The 16,393-nt window shown below is 40.2% G+C and overlaps 1 protein-coding gene across 2 annotated transcripts; it reads right to left on the minus strand.

The window, feature by feature from the left end:
• Positions 1-1,384: 1,384 nt before the first annotated feature.
• cc2d1b (coiled-coil and C2 domain containing 1B) lies at positions 1,385-16,393 on the minus strand. 2 transcript variants are annotated; one of them, XM_074689542.1, is made up of 26 exons: positions 16,311-16,393; positions 15,915-16,023; positions 15,674-15,812; positions 14,027-14,130; positions 12,371-12,496; positions 12,045-12,188; positions 11,188-11,500; positions 10,853-10,971; positions 10,317-10,395; positions 9,341-9,418; positions 8,110-8,255; positions 7,346-7,418; positions 7,023-7,162; positions 6,808-6,937; positions 6,526-6,698; positions 6,172-6,297; positions 5,680-5,738; positions 5,405-5,521; positions 4,991-5,064; positions 4,083-4,141; positions 3,924-3,975; positions 3,247-3,346; positions 2,965-3,055; positions 2,701-2,823; positions 2,568-2,609; positions 1,385-2,474 (listed from the first exon to the last, which is right to left on the minus strand). In XM_074689542.1, exons 2-25 carry the CDS (start codon positions 15,975-15,977, stop codon positions 2,598-2,600), a joined length of 2,640 nt encoding a protein of 879 aa, XP_074545643.1. In that variant the 5' UTR covers positions 15,978-16,023; positions 16,311-16,393; the 3' UTR covers positions 1,385-2,474; positions 2,568-2,597. The 2 variants fall into 2 exon arrangements, with proteins under 2 accessions (XP_074545643.1, XP_074545642.1); XM_074689541.1 differs by having other exon boundaries at positions 12,045-12,191.

The following is a 16,393-nucleotide window of genomic DNA, read 5'->3' on the forward strand; positions in this document are numbered from 1 at the left end:
AAAAGTCATGATGACATTTTCATAACTGATGGAACAATAACACCCACTCAGTGAGAGCTTTCGTTTCAATCACTTTTAAGACATTCTTATTTCCAGGCACTTGAAGGACATGATCATTTGAAGATTAGAGGTCATCCAACTCCTTGAAAAATTACTTTTCAAATTTCAATGTCTGTAAGATGACCAAATGTCTCTCCCCATGGCCAAACACGAGAGCTGGAGCCAATCAGGGTTGTCACTGAAAAGGAGGCGGGGTTACACCTAAATCACCACCTACTAAAACAAATGTAAGTGCTTTTGGGTTTTGGGTGAACTGGCCCTTTAAAAAAAAAAGTTACAGGAATCAAAAAGTGATTCTTGAGGATCTGATGCACTGTTGAAAAAAAGTGTTTCATCAGTCTGGAGGCAATCATTTATCCTCACCTGGAGCTCTTTTTACTCATTTTGGGGACTCTTTGACAACAAAAACAAAAAAAGAGAATAAAATTAAAGTAACTGAGTAACAAAACAAAGAAACTTTTTAAAAGGAATCAAACAGAAACGTGGTTTGACTCGTTCTGAGAGGTAAACAGTTGCAGGAAAATGACAGTGAAAGGTTTAGGCAGAGTTGGAGAGGGAGGTAGAACCATTAAGTCTGACCCCAAAATGAGTAAAAAAATCGCATCCAGGTAAAATGAAAAACTGAGGAATTACCCTTTAAAGTAATTAATATATAGTGGGAAACAACTTTTTTGCTTCAATGTTTGAGAGTCGGAAAAGAGGATCTGTACTAGTCTCTGTGTAGTGAATTTAGCTTCAGGCAGGATTAGCTTAGCATAGAGAAGGAGGCAGGAGGAGTGATGAGCATGGATGCTTCAAACGCTCATCTCAGGTCTCAGACAGTTTTTATAGTTGAAGAGCAGAACACAGAGACGACGTGTAAATCTTCACTTCACGCCATTCATTCAGAGTCAAAACCAAGCGCTCTATTTGCACATCACAAAAAGGTGTTTTGCTGTCCACATTTCCTATCTATCTGCGGCTGTTCTATCGAATAAGGTAGAAAACTTCCAAAATATGACGACAAAAAAAGAGGAAAATCATGGCTGAGGATTTTGAGTTGGGACACAGGTCGTCCAATCAGGTGTCATAAAAATCTGCTGATCACTGAGAAACACTCTGAGTAGCTCTTAGACTGTGAACAGATAAAAACTTGACATACTTTTAGCTTCACAAATGACAAGGTGCTTGTTGGCTAAGTTTCCCCCTGCCTCTTGTTTTTATGCTAAGCTAAAACCCTGTTCATACTGTGAATCTGCAACAAAGCTCCACCATCGTCACACCTTCCTACTTTCACATTGATCCTGTAACAGAGTAATATTGATCACCGATAGCGCCGTTTCACTTTAGCCCTTTCCCATCTCTCCTGACTCACCGAAACAAGAGGTGTATCAATCTTTATGTGTGACTCTCCTAAAACAAAAAGAAGTGTGTATCCAAAAGGCCAACTTTGATTTCTCTCTAAAATATGTACAGAGTGCTTTTAGACTTCAGTCAGCAGACAACGTTTTAACTTAAAATCCCTTTTTTAACCTCCTCACTGTCTGTGTAATTAGAGATATTTACTCCAGGTAAAAAGAATATAAAGCTTTTTCGACTCTCATCTGCAAAGATTTGTGCTGCTCAGTGTAAACGAGATGTAAATAAACGTCTAAAGCTGAAGATGAGTGATGGTGCGTTCAGTGACCGCAGGGAGTAAGAGAGAGGAAGCTGAACTGATAAATCGTACCTTGTGTAGTATCATTACTTCTTGGCTTGCTCCTGTTAAACGTAAACGAGGGCATCCTCTCTGCCTGCTTTTACAAAACGTGACAAAATGTTGGAGAAATAATAGAAGCAGTTCTCGTCTCCTTGTCTCCTCACTACAGGAACCTCCTGGTTTCAATCAGCAGGATTTTACAGCAACAGTGATTACTTTGGTATTAGTGCATAGGTGCAGTTCTAGATACCAGAGCTGAGTAATATGAAGAGTATGTACACATTCTTTGATATATATTTATATATATATATTAAGTAGAGTCATGTCGGGCAGCAGGATCAGGTTAGCTGACACTGAGCTCCTCCAGCGTCAGCAGACGACACGTGGTCCTCCAGGAGGCAGAGGACAGCTCCGCCTGATTCATGTCTAGCTTATATCTGCACCTGAAAGGAAATCAATCGTTTCCTGATTAACTGAGCGTTTGTGTTTGTCTATCAGCTGGTGTCATCGCTCAGAGACCAGCTGACCGACCCTGAACCCTCCGCGTGTCTCCTCCTGGAGGACTGCAGCCTGAAAAGGAGCTCTGGTGTCTTCAAATGTGCAAAAGTTCTGACCAGTCAGAGACCCGTGCAGGTCTGAGTCCGGACCCAGTGACAGACCCTCTTTACCACAGCACAAACTCTGTCCTTCATCCTCCTCTTCTTCATCTGAGTGTTTTTGATTGAGAAGCTTTAATCTGCAAATAAAATAAGCGTTAAATGTTTGGATCAGTCATGTGACTCAGATTGAAATGTGAAGTTTAAAATTGGATGGAAAGAGAATAAATCACCTTTCAACATGTTTATTCCTGAAGCAGCGTCTAAACCAGAAGCTTCAGGATGAAAAGGCATAAAATCAGAAGATGATCACACAGACAGGATTTTGGAAACATGCTCACTGAAGACACCAACACTTCATGTTACCTGTGATTGATCGATCACCAGCCAGCGCTCAGTGCTCGTCTGCAAATCCTGTCCACTCAGAGGCTCCCGCAGGCGGACCTTCACCTCCACACGACCTCCTGTGGGCTTACGACCATCGATCACCTGACAGGACAGACGTGAGGATCCAAGTTAGTGATGATCCCAGGTAAACAACGCCTCAGTGAACACAGCTGAGGTGTGTCATCGCTGAGGATGTCACTGCATGTAAAAGATGAGAGACATCAATGTTTGCTCTGCTCTCACCTCCACGATCTCCCTGATCTCACTCTGTGACTCCAGTTTCTCCAGCTTCACAAGAGCTGAGCCGATCGGCTTGTCGCTCCGCAGGAAGCCACTGAAAGAGACACACAGGCGCAAACCAGAAAATCAGCTCAAACTTTTTCATAGCAGACATTTGTTCATGGATCTGTGTACTCCCTGTGCTGCTGAGGAAGGTTATGAAAGAACCCTGAGCTTGATCTAGCAGAGAGTGAGTGAGTGAGCGGCGCTGTGGACCCGCAGAGACAGCAGCTGTCTGTGACTCACCCTTTGTGCAGCAGCTCCAGTTTAAGGCCTTTAGACGTCACCACCCTCCTGAAGCCGCGGTGGTTCCTGTTGATCGTCAGCGTGAAGCTCTGGTTGTACTCTGAGGGAAAGAGATCACAGATGATGATGATGATGAGACAAGCAGACGAACATCAAAAATCAAGTTTTCTGAAGTTTTTTTCTTCTGAGAATTCTGAGTGATACACCTTCAGCGGAATACACGTTTCAAATTCTTATTAAAACTCCTTTCTTTTCAAAACTGATTCATTATTTTGACTTTTGATGCTTCACTTGTCTCCTTTTTGTGGATTCTTCTTATTCTTTTCTACTACTTGATTGTTATGTTGAAATAGAAAAGAATGGCTCTAAAACATCTGTACCATGACAGAAAATAACTTTAAACACAGTAGAGTATAATTTAACATTTCATAGATTGACTCTCTTGAGCTAAGATGGATTATGAGCACATGGAGAAAAGAGAACTATATTTAGGTTTTATTGTTTTAACTGGAGACAAATCAAAGAAATCTTTGTGAGAATGGAAGATAACTGGAATTTCTGCATGAAAAATTTTGAAACTATCCAGGAAAAAAAATCCATAATCTTCAAAAAGCAGAACAGAACTTTAATATGACAAAAATAAAGTAACCAAATCCAGAGGGACACTTGCGTCTCACCCGGGGAGTTGGTGTTTTTGATGACAGCAGTTTTGTGTCTCTGCGGCTGCTCCTGTGAGAATAACCAAAGAGAAACCAACAACGTCATGAGAAGAAAAGTCACCTGCAGAAACCATCATCTACCTGAGCTCAGTGTGGGAGTTGATAAAAGTCTGTTACCGTGCTCGGATAGGGGAACTCAAATTTCACGAAGGCATCGAGGTCGTTGGTTTGGATTCCTGGAGGAGAAAAATATGACAAACACCAAATTAACTTTGCCTCATCTTTGATTTCACCTAACCTTCAAAGTCCTTAAATTACTCAATTTATTTGATATTCATGCATGTCATTTTCATCAAGGCCACAGCTTTAAAAGCTACAGTTTCAAAGACATTCAAACAGATTCACAGTAAAATCTGAAAGAATATTGAACAAAGACCTGATCTGTGAATCTGCTGATAACTTTTTATAAAGCTTCAAAGTTGAATTCCCCACTATGTGAATAAAACAACCTTAAAGCCTTTCAGATTTAACTAAAGGTGTTAAACCAATCCATGACCTGTGAAGCAAGTGTCAAGATTTTTTCTCTGCATGTTTTTATTCTTCACAAGAAATGAAATAAAACGTTTTTTTGTTTGTTTTTTTTTCAGAAAGTGACAGACACCTGAGCATTCAAACCAAAACAGTATCAACTACGTATAAAAATGAATTGAATTGTGTGTTGTTGTTTTCTTGTTATTGTTTTTTTTGTTTGTTTGTTGTTTATTTTATTTTATTTTTATTTTTATTTTTATTAATTTTTTTTTTTTTTTTTGGGGGGGGGGGGGGGGGGTATTTTTTTTTCTTTTTATGCATTTTAACTTTGCATATTTTATAGTCAAGCTGTCAAGCTTTTAAACCTTAAAAAAGAAGAAAAAGTAAATTAAAAATAAATTCCTGCCCTTGGAAAAAAAAACAAATAGAAAAAGTCTTGACACTGACTTAGCTGATTTGCAGTTCCAGAGGGTTAAGCAACTCCACATGGACCTTTTTGACCCGAATAAGGTTCAAAAAGGTCCAACATTTCAGGCAAAGATTTGAGTAGTTACCACTTGGAGCAGGAAGATTCATCCCTTTGACGATAATGACGACCATCTCAGTGCTGCTCAGCTCGGGAAAGATCCTGAAAGTGTTTAAAGAAAAGTAAAGGAAACAGAAAAGACAGATATGACATCACCACTCACCAAAACCACAGTATCAAATTCAAAGTTGAATTAATTAATCTTCTGCGACTTAATCACAAACTGAAAATAATAATCTTCTACAAAAAAATCAATCTGAGGCCGGTTTGTCGTGTTAGATTCAGTGGTTCAAAATACCAGGGGACATGTTTAAAAGACCAAGTCTCCTCAGGTTTATATTTGTCATATAATTACTTCACATAAATAAATATGACGCCAAACATCAGAAAATCTTATGAACTTGGTGTAAAATATAAAGTGCAACTCCTACACTGTGCTCACCTGACTGTGTGGAACGTTCTCTCTTCAAAGTGATGTTTGGGAGGAGGCAGACCTCTGGACTGAGCCAGCTTCAGGACCTCCAGACTCTTCTTACAGCTCGCTGCCATCTTCTCAAACCTGGAGCACAAACAACAGACATGAGGGTTAGATCTTCATCACTTTATGCAAATATTAAAGGAAAATTCACAGATTCACAGTCTTAGTTTTTATCTCTTTGTCTCAGTTGGATAAATAATTACAACTCTGCATGAACTTCGGTGTGACAGGAAGCTTACTTTGTTGTCTCTGAGACGTTCCCCAGGTGTGTGAACTGCTTGGAGTGGGTCATACATTTCTAAAAAGAAGAAAGGTACAAGAAAAGTCAGACGTTTCAAAGAATCTGTGTCTTCAGAGGAAAAAGAACAATGCGGAGAAACCAGACTGAGGATAGAGAGAAATCCTCCTCAGCATCAGAAATAATTCACAAGTTTGAGAATTTCAGAATTTTTATTTTTCCCTCCAGCTTGGTGACAAATTCGGGAATGTCTACTCTACACATGTCACAGTGTTTTTGAAAAAGCTGTTCCTAGGTAGGTAATTTTATTACCTCTAGTTTGTAGCATTAACCATACATTTTAATCTCATAACCAAAGATGCTTTAGTACAAAACTTTTACTAGTTACATCCTGATAAAGTTTAACGAATTAAAGTTTCGTAACATGAGAAGCAAAAGTTCATCCATGGAGGCACAGATGTTTCTTTTCTTAATTTTTGTGAGTGATACTTACCTCATACTGCTCTTTGAGGATGCTGACCAGCTGTGTGTAAACCTTCTCTGCCTTCTCTGAGATCTGCACGTCGCTGTGATGAACCAGGATGAAGTCGTCTTCTTCGTCACCAGGGGGCGACGGCACCTACAGGTGAAGCACAGAGTCCCCTGAAACCCTGGGTGGCTCTCAGTGTTACGTCAACTGAAGACAAACAAATTCACCGTCCGTTTGCTTTCTTGTGTTTTAATCCTCTTTAAAATGTAACCAAAAGAAAAGATTTAGACACAATCTCTCCTGTGTTCCTCTTTAATCTGATCCTGTTTTACGAAAGCAAGTGATGAAAGACTGCTGCTTCGTCCTGTGTCTGCTCACCGTGCTGATGTCCACAGTCTTCCCGCTGCGTGCTGCCTCGATCATCGGCTCGAAGCCCTTGGCGGTGCGGAGGAAAGTCTTCGCCTGCTCCATGTCGTTCTTCTGCTTGGCCTGCAGAGCCGCCTTCATGTACTGCTTCTTCCTGCCCTCCAGGAACTCCAGCTGCTGCAGCGCTGCAGGAAGAAACAGACTCATTTGACTGACTTTCAATGACTAAGCTTTTGAGAAATGAAGTTTTCTTATGTTTTTAAGTCTGACTGAACTCAAATTGACTTTACAAACCTGTAGGTGAGAGCCCCTCCCTGGCTGACGTCCTGTCAGGTGAAGGTGATGGAGTCCTCTTCTTTACTTGACCTGCAGGAGGAACCTCTAACGTGGGCTTCTTTGGAACCACTGGAGGAGCAGGTTTCGACTGAAGCAAACACGAAATGATGCATCAGGTAACATTAACACAAAAAGTACACCTCAAAGGTTAAAAAGCACTGAGGAAGACTCACCTCCTCCTCCTTCTCTTCATCATCTTCTTCATTCGCTAACTCATTCGGATCAGTGGAAGCGATCTTGTCGGCTGCTTGCAGAGCAGCGATGAATCCCTGCTCGGCTCCTGTCGACTTCTGGCCGGGGATCGGAGGAAACCCTGAAAAACAAACAGAAAGTCCATAAAATGCTCACTCATGATTGACTCTTTGGGTCCAGTATCAAAACCAGAACCTCACTGACAGAACACCAGACTACAGAAGAAAAAACACAATCCAGAAACAACTAAACTGAGCTGATGTTTAAAATGACACAGGTTACATAAATCACAAATCTTTCTCACCAGGTGGGATTGGCAGCTCCTCAAAGTTTACAGATTTTCCTGCTTTGTGAGATCTGATGGCACTCTGGTATTGCTGCAGGAGGAAACAAGCGGAACGTTAACTCAGCAGAGAGGTGATGCTGTTATAATTTGCTGTAGCAGGATAAAAATATAGTTTGTTTTCAGAATAACAAGAATAGTCAAGTTTTGTTCTGACATTCCCAGTATATGAATGTTTAAGTTTTTAAGGTTTTATAGTCAGCATTAACAGGACGCGCCTGTTACTGTGTCTGTTAAACAAAAAAGGATGAAAACTTAGTGCAATAGCGTGCACAGACTTTTCAAAGGGCAGAGGTGAAAAGAATACAAACAGGCACATATAGTGAGTGTTTTTGCCACCTGAGAGGGCAGTTAAATGTGTTTTGCCAACCAGGTGGGCACTTTCACACGATTTTACGTCATGTCAGTGGTCGTTTTTCAGCAATTGGACCACGAGGGGGTTGACTGCTCCACCACTGCCTTGGACGTAACATTTCCTCAAAGTTTACAAAATGAATTACTTGGAAAGTAGAAATGTAGCCTAATTCCATCATTGCGAAATACTACATATCAATATTGTCAGGATAATGAGGGGGTCCTTTGAAAAACGTGCAACCTGAAAGGGGTCCACGGTCTAAAAATGTTTGAGAACCCCTGGTCTAGATTAACCCTCACAAGCAGCTGCATTTGTTAAATTTAATTCTGTAAAAGTTACAAACACTTATATCCAATGGAGAGTCTCGTACCTTTGCGATGCGGTCGTGCATTCGGGCCTTGCGGTCGTCTCCGCTGGCTTTGGCTTGATTGGACGCCTCCACATACTTGGCTTTTCTCTGCTCCAGAGCCTCCAGCACGTCTTTGGGAGCTGCAGGAACTGATGGGGGAGCAGGGGCTGAGGGAGACAAAGTTTAACATGTCAAAGATAATTAGTGTTTTAGTCAAAACATACGTTAGACTGCCAAACAAAAAGTCAACTATTGTATTTTGAGGTTATACTTCTAGAAAACAGGGCTTAAGAGGAGGATGTTGAAAGTTTTGACTTTAAAAGACCTGATGATGGCATTTCAACTCATGTCACTGTCACATCTGAATCACAATAGCTGGTTAAAATGTATCATCCAGACAGCTTTAATATTTGAAACAGTTTCATAACAATCCATCTGACTTTTATCCAGACTATTCACGACCAAAGTGGTGCGCGGATGTTTAAGATATGCTGACAGTAAACTTTTTTTTCCCTTTTTTCTTTCAGCTTTCTCTTCCCTGCCCTGCCTAACACAACCCTTCCCATTCATATGCCTTGAACACTGATGAGACCAGGGGCTTGAGACCCTCTAGTGGCTGGGTAAGAAACAGTAAACTACAGTGTTATTAAAAATGCACATGTTTCTCCTGCATGACGATAAAAAGAAAATATATTATGAAATAATTCTGAGAAAAAAATGAGGAAGTATGCTGTTTATTTTGTCTGTTGCTATCGAGCTAATCCGCTAAAAATCATGAACACTGTAAAACATGTTGAGCAAGTACCAAAAAAATCTGTTAAAAATATTCACTTAAAATCAGGAAGTTTTTTACAATGAAAAAGGTGATAATTATGTTTTTAACTTGCTTGTTGGGAAACTTGTTTTGTCATCTCTCACTTTAAAATTGCTTTTTCCTCAAAACAGCAGGTTCAGTAGGAGCAGCTGCTGGTAGGAAGTGTTTGACTGTAATTCAATCATTTATCATCAGCCCTGTCAAATGTATCTGAATGTTTTATTTTTATTCCAAACAGCACCTTTAGGCAGGCTGAAATAAAACCACACAGGCAGGACGTTCTCCTCTCCTTAAAGTCACTTATTACAGTCATTGAAGCCTTCCTCGGTCATTAGCAGGTAAAATAATGTAGTTAATAATCGACTGGTATGAAGGGTTTGAAAAGAAACATAAGCTAAATGAGCACACACGGTTAATAAATGCTGAAAGTTTTACTACCTGGAGCTGCTGTAACTGGTTCAGTGACTTCTATACTCGGCTTGGAGGGAGAGCTTTTCACCGTAGCAGAGCCTCCACCTGCACACACAACACAATCACACAAAGTGGGGTAAACATACAGACATACACAGGACAGGTTGGTGAAACATCATCATACTACATCAGAAAACCATGACATGAATCAGCCAGCTTACTCTGTGTTTTATCCCGAAGGTGTTTCATTTGTCAGACGTCTCTTTAGATCAGCTACGAGGTCAACTAGATGAGTTTATGAGTGTGAAGGATTTTAAAACCAGGAAGGAGGATGTTCTGACCTGTATGTGCCAAAGGCTGATAACACACTGAATAATGTGATTGGCTCATGTTATCATCTGGCTTTTCTGTGTGAAACTTTTTCTGCTGCCGTCAAATCCAGGAAGGAAATATTCCCGGTCAGATAAAGGTTCAATAAAATGATTCCCCCTTTAATAACTTAGCTTTAATAAAACAATTCTGACTTCATTTTTTTTACAATTTCAGCCTAAATATTTTTTCTTATTGTTTTTTGTGTTTATTTTTTTCCTTCTTGTTCTTATTTTTTGTATATTTTTCATGGTACATTCCAGTTTTCTCTTGTGGCTGTGTATAGAGTAATGCATGGTAAAACCTGAGCCTTCTCACCTGCTAACCTGTCTATTATAATGAGATTATTTAACATGACCTTTTGTTTGTCACTTTTTGTTTTATTCTTGTGCAGCCCTTTGTGACGCCTGTTCAGGGAACATGCCCAACAAACTTCACCTACCTACCTACCTGCCTACTTATACTTCCTTTTTTTGTTGTCTGCTTGTGTACTTCTGGTGTGTGTTTATGAACATGCTGGCTGATGACAGTCAGTGTTTTTCTTCCAGATATTTGCATGTTTAAACCTTCTCTGAGCAGTGCTGTTTGTGTCCAGGAAGTTTCAAATAAACCATGTTTCACCCTCACTCCTTACCCTCTCCTGGAGACGGAGGAAGGCCACTCAGGTCGACAGCTTGTCCTTTCTCTAACGCCTCGATCACTGCATCAAACCTCTGCACCCAAAACACACAAAAAGCAGAACATAATGATGCTCTTTGTCAGCTTCCACATTGTTGGCATGTTTCAAATACTCGAGAGAGAAATCCCTCAGCAACGAGCTCAGAGTGCACAAATACTGATTAACTGGATGTGTACAGGATTCATTACATCTTTAAGTGTTTGCTGCTTGTGAAGGTTTCAATTTATGACCATAACTCTACACACCAAAAAGTGGACATAATTTTTTTCTATCCTGACATTTCAATAACAAAAAAACTAAAAAAAAAAATCAGATCCAGATTCTAAAAGTTTACACTTAAATGTATTCCTCATGCTGTGCTCAAGGAATATAATTTACTAAAACTAAAACCCAGAAACGAAATAATGTTTTGCTCAGATTCAAATTCATGCAAAACACAACCCAGCTGATACAGACCTCTGCTGTGTCTTTGTTTTAAACAAATTCCTCACCTTACTGGTCATGAAGTATCGTTTTGCTTGTGCCACATCTCCTTCCTTCTTGGCTCTCAGGGCTGCCATCTTGTACTCTTTCTGCCTCTCCAGAAGCATCCTCTTCGTTGCCTCGTTTGCTGTTAATTCCCAGGACAGAAACAGAGAACAGATACACCAGTGAGAGGCTACATTTATCATACGTTAGAAGCTAGGGGGCAGTTTAATACATCTGCCACTGAAAATGAATCATAACTGTTTTGGGGTTGATGGTCAGAACATGGCATCTTTTTTTCTTAAGAGAGGGTCAAAGACTGAGTTTAGTCCAATTCATAACTTTGTCAACCCTCACTGACCATCAGTCTGGGGCTGTTTTCCTGGTTCCTCTGTCTCCTCCTCTGTCTGTTCCTCTGGCGATGGAACATTGCTCAGAGGAGGCAGAGAGGCAGAGGACGACTTCTCTTCCTCACTGGTGGGAGTGATGATCTCCACCTCCTCTGGCTGTTCTGAGGGGGCAGACTCAGGAGGGGAGGGTACAGGGGGAGGTGCTCTTTGTGGGACAGCAGGACGAGAGGGGGCGCTTGAGGCTCCAGTAGCAACAGGAGGTGGGATCTCTGCCTCGTTTACAGCTCTGCCCTTTTTCACAGCGGCTAACATCGACTCCAGAGTCTGTAGAGAGGAAACATCAACATTGAGAAAATCAAAAAGAAATCAACATATTCTTTTTCCCTTGATGCACCATATCTCATCTTTAATCCTCCCTTTGGATGAGATTTTTCAAGAGTATCTGTTTGAAGACTGTAAAATATTTGTATCATAAAAGTAGAGGCTGCTATTAGAACTAACTATTAATTAACAGGTGTCATCAATGATTCATAGTTCAATGTTTATATTATATATAACATTTCATGTGAAATTCTGTAACTTTGTTTTGATGAAAAGTTTCAACCTCTGTCTAATGGTTTCAAAGTTGCGACTAAACACTTCATTCATGGTCAGTAATCCATTTATTAATGCTTCAGTTACAGTTATGAGGGATTATTAATAATCCCTCCATGAACACAACTTTTGAAATGTGAAAAATCCCTCTCACTGATTAAACTGTTTTTTTAACGCTTACATGAAGCAATTACAGTAGAATCAAATGTAATCAATCACCAAAAGCTGCTCCAGTTCTTAGCCAGTGAAGTTTCTTGGCTCTATTTTCTCTCACCTTCAGGCCGCGATCGTATCTGCGGGCTTTGGACGTCTCCCCAGCAGCTTTGGCGTTCTTTGAGGCTGTCTTGTACATGGTTAATCTCTCCTCCAGGGTGTGCTGGAGGCTGTTAGGTGCTGCAGATGAGACTTTTCCTTCCTGCTGCTGCACCAAAATAAGAGGTGGGTACCATTAGCATCATTTTTATACAGCTAAGAGATCTCTGTAAGTAAGTTTACTGAAACACAGGTGGGATGATCAACAGGAAAGCAACAATTAACATAACTTCTGAACAATCTGGAGGTGTCATATACAAAGCCTACAGAGAGGATTATGTTCTGCACCTGTGGCTCTGGGGACTCTGGAGTTTCAGCTTGAGGAGACTCAGCAGCAGCAGCAGCAGAAGATGTGGAGGAAACAGTTACATCATCTTCAGCCTCCTCCTCACCCACCACTTCCTGCAGCTCTGCCTGATGGGGGAAAGTAACAGCAACTGATCAACAACCAGTTTGTTGCTCGAACACCAAGATAGATTTCAGAGCAGAGAGGGAGACAAGTTTCCTGTTTAAAGGTTAGGTAAAATTAAAGTACTCCTTAAAAATGACCACTCTACAAACCAGTTCATCAGGAAAATCAGTGGCTGACTTTGGTTTGGTTGAATGAGCGAAAATACTCAACACCTGAACAGTTACCCTCCCAAAGGTCACAGATTTGTTTTGGTATTTCAATAAGCTTCTCTCCAGCATTATTTTAAACAGGACCAAGCTAATCTTTGTTTCTCTCTCCTGCTGATGGTTTGTAAGAGGAGGACAGTGCACACCACTCATCAGAGCTGATTATCTCATCTACATTAGATTTGCTGCATTAAGAACCATCCAGACCTCTCAGATTACCCAGGCTCAGTCTGCCTATAGTCTTATACAGGAGAAGCTCTATTCCCACTGATGTATCATTTTAATTCATCCTTAAAAAAAGTCTTATTACAACATTCAGGACTCTTATTTTGCACCTCACGGCACTGCGACTTTTACTCTTCAGTTTGGATCTATGATATTTTTTTAGTTTATTTCAAACCTCTTAATAAAACCTTTTTTAAATCTAATTTTTCACAAGTTAAAAACACCAAAACTATAGAAATGTAGAATGTTGTTTAATTCTCGAAAACTAAGGAGCAGTAAAAAATGTTTCTATTATAAATTCTTTAACAAATTTTTCCTGGCAACTTGTTTTTCTTGAATGCTCTGAGGACTATTTCAAGCATATAAATGGAAGATATGTTAAGGAAGAATAACAAGACAAGACATAATAATCTGGTCTCAAATTATTGCCCAAAAATGCACACACTGACACTGCAAAGCTGAAATCAGATGGATTTCAATATCTAACCAAGAGTCTTCTGTCAATACAGATTTAAATGTATGCAAAATAATGTAAAAGAAAAATATATACTAAAATTATAAGGTATGATCAAAGACAATAAACTCCTGCAAACACAACTGCCAGCTACCCCCTTTAACCAATCAGAGGCCAGGGTTGCCTGATTGCTTAATTGAAACATAGTGCACAAACAAGATCTGATCAAACACAGAATAAAACCAAAATTATCTAAAGCTCTCTCGGAAATAAATGATATCTAAAAATATATGTGACCCTAGATCAGAAGCATCTCCCACGCTGCATGAAATGTGTTATCAATACAAATCCTCTCTGAAGATTACCAAGTATAAAGATGAGTCTGTATTTATGATGGTGAAGAAGTGACTCTATTCTTACCTCAACTCCATGCAGCACAAAGTTGCTCTGTGCCACTCATTTTACAGCACAGGGGAGTCTTGTTATTTTAGACAATTAAGGTCTATATCGAGTACAATCACCCTTCACACAATCTGGGCATGAGAGTAAAAAGATGTCTGAGCTACAGGGTTGAAGGGGGGCTAGGTTTTCTATTATCGGACTTGTATATCTCCAGCAAATAAGACGAGACAGAAGGAAATACCCACCAATAGATCCTCATCATCCTCCAGGTCATCATCATCTTCATCGTCATCCACGTCTCTCATGCACTCATCAGCCATCTTAGCTATGTCCTCCATTGGCAGCGGGCCTACAACACAGACATATTCCCAGCTGAGTTTGTATAACATATATCACATGGGAGGGTCATAGTGATGTAATCAATACTTCTTTAATGGATTGAAAGTGGAAGAGAAGTGGAATTAACACTTTCCTAAACAATGAACACAGACAGACACATGTCCTGATCACGTTGTTACAGGAGATTTTCAAACACAAAAAAGTATCGTGGCACAGCACATGTGGTGGGACGTGGATTCATGTGTATCTTTTTCAGGAGCCAAGCACAAAAAGAGCCTGTTATTGTATCCCTCAAAGAACACACAGTGAGTGTCCAAGTGAAACGTTATACCTATTACTGGAATAAGAAAAGAAACATTTCAAGAAACAGACGGCAGTATTAACATCCTCTGAGGAGACAAAAAAAAACAACTTTCAATGTAGGGAAGGTAGAATTTACTGTTTTGAGCATGACAGTAAGCCTCAAATAAAAGAGAGGTCCAATGGGTGCTTAGTTTAGAGTAACTGCTGAGTCATGCATCCCAATGTACAGAAGCCAAAATCCTCAAGCAATGGCTCTGGTTTGAATCCGACCTGCTTCAACTTTCTGTCATGTCTAACCTGATTTCCTTCCCTATTCCATGTCATATTTTCTCTAAATGCTGCAATAAAAAGCCCCAAAATATAACACAACTGAAGAGTCTAAAAAGAAGAGAAAAAGCTAGTTTTCTGTACATAACCTTTAAAAACAACTTTGAGAATTCTGACACCAGCTATAACCCAGACCAGTACTTGACCTCTGATGCTATTATTGTGAAATAGGATTAACTTCCTTGTAGCCAGGATCCAAAATTCCTTTAGAAAACCCCCTTAGCAAAGAGGACGTCCAGCCAAATTAGTCCCAGAAATGTCTGTAGTTTAAAAGCAAAGATGCAATCTGATGCAGAAGGGCTCAAAAGTTGTCTCCCTGTGTCCCTTCATTTGGAATCAGCCAATCATTTTTGAGCGACTGATGACAAATTTCTACTCTAAGTACAAGTAACAGCTCTTTTAGATGACTGCCTCTATAAGCTTGAATTCTCAAAAATGTGCCCCATTGTTTATCATCGCACAGAAAGTTATTAAAGGTTGATATGCGACAATCAGATTTTTAACCCTTCAACATCAATATTGCTATAATTTTTCAGATGACTATGACTAACAGTCTGGTTTTGATTCTTCTACGTTCTGTCAATGAATTCAACCACTGTCTATTTCATGTTTTCAAAATTTTTACTCTCTGCAGGATGTCCAGTTTATTGATATTTTTCAATGTCATATCAAGTTTGTCAGGTGTGTCCATTGCTACTGCACTGCAAATCTTGCATGAATTGCTGGAGAGTTTCATCTCTGTAACAAAATAGCCTCAAGTAGCCTGTACAAACACAGCTCAAATAACTGATTTTAGAGTTTCTGCCGCCCCTGGTCACCACCTGTACACACACCCCTGATGACAAAGCATGCAAAAATAAGTCAGGTTGTGTAAAATAGAACCAACTGTCTACAAGGTTAATTTACTCTTGATCATGACTCACTTCTGCCTTTGTGCTTTGCTCTCCCTCCAGCAGCAGGTCGATCTCCAGTGATAGCGGCAAGTTCAGCTTCCAGGTCCGGGTCGTCCAGATTCCCCTCCATACCCATCATCATTTCCTCTGGGTCCATGAAGAGACCCATCTGAAACCAGAAAGCAAAAGATCAGCTCCACCCTTTGACAGCTGCTTTCTCTTGCACCGTTACCACGTTGTTTTATCACATATAAACATGTGACGGTGTTACCTGCTTAGCTGCAGCAGCGCCCTGGCCTCTTGGCTGCGGTGCTCTCTTCTTTTTCCCAAACATGTTGTTGATGTTTTGTGGATCCTCAGAGAATCTTCAGCGATCCAAACTACAAACACAAACACATAGAGAAGAACTGTGCCCGGTTGTGTAAAGTCATCGGTGTGATGGCAGTAGTTGAAATCATGTGAGTGGTTGTCAGGTGGCTCCCAAACAGACAGCGAGTGGTAACGAGTTGTCAACTGACGGTTAGGATAGCACAGCGGCTAGCTGTTAGCTGTTTTCTTACATCTGACTCGAAAAGTGTATTTATAAGCGTGAAAACAGGTGTAACTGTCAGAGCAAATAAGCTTTATGAAGCTTTTTAACTACCTCGAGAAGGTTGAGTGTCTTTACCTGCTCGTTCACCACTTCATCAGGTACTTTTCAAGGAAACAGTTCCATTTCTGTGGTTTGACATGTTAATGCATTTGTCTAAG

Source organism: Halichoeres trimaculatus, unplaced genomic scaffold (genome assembly GCF_033239565.1).
Source record: "Halichoeres trimaculatus isolate MK-OKI-2021-1 unplaced genomic scaffold, fHalTri1.1 fHalTri1_scaffold_15, whole genome shotgun sequence".
NCBI lineage: Eukaryota > Metazoa > Chordata > Actinopteri > Labriformes > Labridae > Halichoeres > Halichoeres trimaculatus.

Bases quoted from the DNA above. Each gene is read 5' to 3' on its own strand.
- cc2d1b (XM_074689541.1), bottom strand. From the start codon at position 15,977: ATGTTTGGGAAAAAGAAGAGAGCACCGCAGCCAAGAGGCCAGGGCGCT. The intron at 11,501-12,044 runs GTGAGAGAAAAT...TCCTCTCTACAG, and splicing joins GATACGATCGCGGCCTGAAG to ACTCTGGAGTCGATGTTAGC. The intron at 3,056-3,246 runs GTGAGTCACAGA...TGTCTCTTTCAG, and splicing joins CTGGAGCTGCTGCACAAAGG to TGGCTTCCTGCGGAGCGACA.